The 2,675-nt window shown below is 34.5% G+C and overlaps 1 protein-coding gene across 1 annotated transcript in view; it reads right to left on the reverse strand.

Annotated features, from left to right (window-relative positions):
- Positions 1-2,343, reverse strand: part of LOC136854680 (uncharacterized) — a 4,981-nt gene extending 2,638 nt beyond the window's left edge. Inside the window, exons 1-5 of the mRNA XM_067131278.1 lie at positions 2,232-2,343; positions 1,658-1,746; positions 607-718; positions 212-299; positions 1-73 (exon numbers count right to left, since the gene is read on the reverse strand). The exon at positions 1-73 is cut by the window's left edge and continues 31 nt beyond it. Of these exons, the coding sequence (XP_066987379.1) occupies positions 1-73; positions 212-299; positions 607-718; positions 1,658-1,715 (331 nt within the window). The 5' untranslated portion in view covers positions 1,716-1,746; positions 2,232-2,343. The remainder of the gene's footprint in view (positions 74-211; positions 300-606; positions 719-1,657; positions 1,747-2,231) is intronic.
- Positions 2,344-2,675: the final 332 nt, after the last annotated feature.

Consider the following 2,675-nt stretch of genomic DNA (forward strand, 5'->3'; position numbering starts at 1 on the left):
CATTCAGGTCACCTTCGACAGTGTAGCTGGGTGAGTGAATGTCAACTTTCACATGTTCGAGGGTTATGGTGACCTGAAAGGAAGAAATCAACAGACCTTCGTGGAATGGATCTAACCAACATTAAAGTATTCACAGTTCGTATTTAGTTTATCAATCAGATTTTATTCATTAACAACCATATTTACCGTAAGGGACTCAACAAGATATTACCTCCTTTGATAAGATGGGTGGGCTGAAGTGGGTGCATTCAATATCGGCTAATCCAGTCAATGTGACTTCATCCAAGTTGAAGAGAAGGCTGAATGGAAAGAAATGATTTAATTTTCTGAGCATTTCAGTAAGATCATATCCACTGGAACAGTTATCGCTATACTGAGCAAAGAGTACAAGATGCTTCAAATTCGTATTGAAAGCGAAAGAAAGGTAACTAGAACTCTTATTTAACCAACAATAAAGTAGAAACTTTGTAAAGAAGGATAATAAAGGCAGTATGCGAATCTAAACTCAAATGCAGCTTTGCCACCGCAGTTTGAAAAAAGAAAGTTACAGACCTCTTGTATTGCTCCCCAGCGAAAGGGTAAATAGTAAGCTTAGCAAAGCCCTACCTTGTGTCATCGTGGGTAATGTTGAGGTTGTGAACGGCAGGGATGGTATGGGGGTCATAGGGAGCCAGCAGCTTCCGGAGTTCAGCGGTGATCAGGTCCTCAAAGATGTTGGCTGAAAAGAAATCTTCATTTGGGGGAATTTTTCCAGCATTTTGTTCCATGATCGAGTCGGAATTCTTTCGATATATTCTGTTGAACCCCTAATGTGTATTTGTTGATTTAAGTGGTGAAATATGTACAAGGTAGTTAGTCGACTAGAGCGTTGCTAAACAAAAGGAATTCAGCGCCAGTTCAGCAACAGTACGTTTTTGGTATAAGTTTTTAGGGTTATTCAGCTCTTTCGTCATTTTTGTGACCGATGTTATTCACAAGAAACTCATGTTTTATTTCTTACTTCTTTGTTCATTAGCATTTTTTGCTCTCTTTTCCTTCTTATTAATTTGTTTGTCAGCAAAGTGTCATTTCTTCCTGAATTGGTTATTTTCTTTTCATCGTCATTCCTTTCACAGTAGATGTTTTTTGCCTACACACACACACACACACATCCACGCACGCACACACACATATATATGTATGCACATATATATGCATACATATATATATATATATATATATATATATATATATATATATATATATATATATATATATATATATATATATATATATATATATATATATATATAATGTGTGTGTGTATCAATGTTGTTAAAAACTAAAAATATAAAAAAAATTTTCACTAAATAAGACGGGCTAAGGGTTAATAGATTACTGAGCATTTAATAAATTCTACTGAGGTATATTATAGAATTTTTTGAGGAATGTTATAGAATTTCATCCAGGCAAATTTAAGTATATTATCAAATTTCATGTATGTATATATATATATATATATATATATATATATATATATATATATATATATATATATATATATATATATATATATATATATATATATATATATATATATATATATATATATATACATACATACATACATACATACATATATATATGATTATATAAACTTGAGATGTCAAAAACTCACGCTCAGGCATCGCAGAGGCGAAGGCGAAAACAACAGCTAAGAGCATTATCCGAGACATGATGACGGTTTCGAGAAGTTGGTCTTGGCGGCTACAGAAACAAAGAAAGTGAAATGTTAAAGTAATGGAAATGATTTATCCCTCATAACGAGAATATTTTTGCATTGGTTTGTAAGGTAATGGACGATTGCTTGATTATAAAATTCATGGAGCCTCACAAGTTTATGATATGAAGCTGAAAAGCGGGCCATGTACGAAACTGTAGACTTCACGGTTTTACTGCACCTCTTCGAATGTTCAAAGATGGAATTTTTTTTTTTTTTCGTCTAGAGAAATTAGTGAATTGAAATTATTCTGAGGGGCTGACTAAGCTCTTGTACTAATTCTTTATCTTTTAGAGTTAATCTCATTCTAGCATGAGAAAGCCAGGTCTCATACCATAAAACATTTTCAAAGAGTTGGCTAAATTGAACCTAGATAATTTGGAGAATAATTTCTTTAATCTTTGGAAGCAAGGACGTGTTATCAAAATACTGAATACATGATAAACAGTAACAGTGAATAATAACTAGTTACCTGGACTATAGTAAGTTGTGATGCAGACTTAACTGTGGCACAATTTTGAGTACAACGAAACCTCGGGAAACTGCCGTTTATATACTGAACGGAGACCCCCTTCTCTCCACCAGAACAAGTTCGTTGACCGCGTCCCCCGCCCCGCGTCGCCGCCCCCTGCCCCCTCCCGCCTACGGGCCTCCGAACAGAGTTTATCAATGATGGACATTGCACTTATAGAAACTGTTGCAAAACAAAAATCGGGAAGCGTAGGTTGTTGCGTGGGAAAGTTAAGCTGTGAAATGCAAATGTAGATTTGTCTGTCGGTACTCACATAATTTCAAAAGTTTGGTGACAAAAAAGTCGAAGTACGGTATTTATCCTCAGTACAATGTACAATGATTTAATTATCTCCGTAACAAAATTTCAATAAGATAATGTTGAAAAGAGGAAACATTACACGTT

Source organism: Macrobrachium rosenbergii, chromosome 29 (genome assembly GCF_040412425.1).
Source record: "Macrobrachium rosenbergii isolate ZJJX-2024 chromosome 29, ASM4041242v1, whole genome shotgun sequence".
NCBI classification, from domain to species: Eukaryota; Metazoa; Arthropoda; class Malacostraca; order Decapoda; family Palaemonidae; genus Macrobrachium; species Macrobrachium rosenbergii.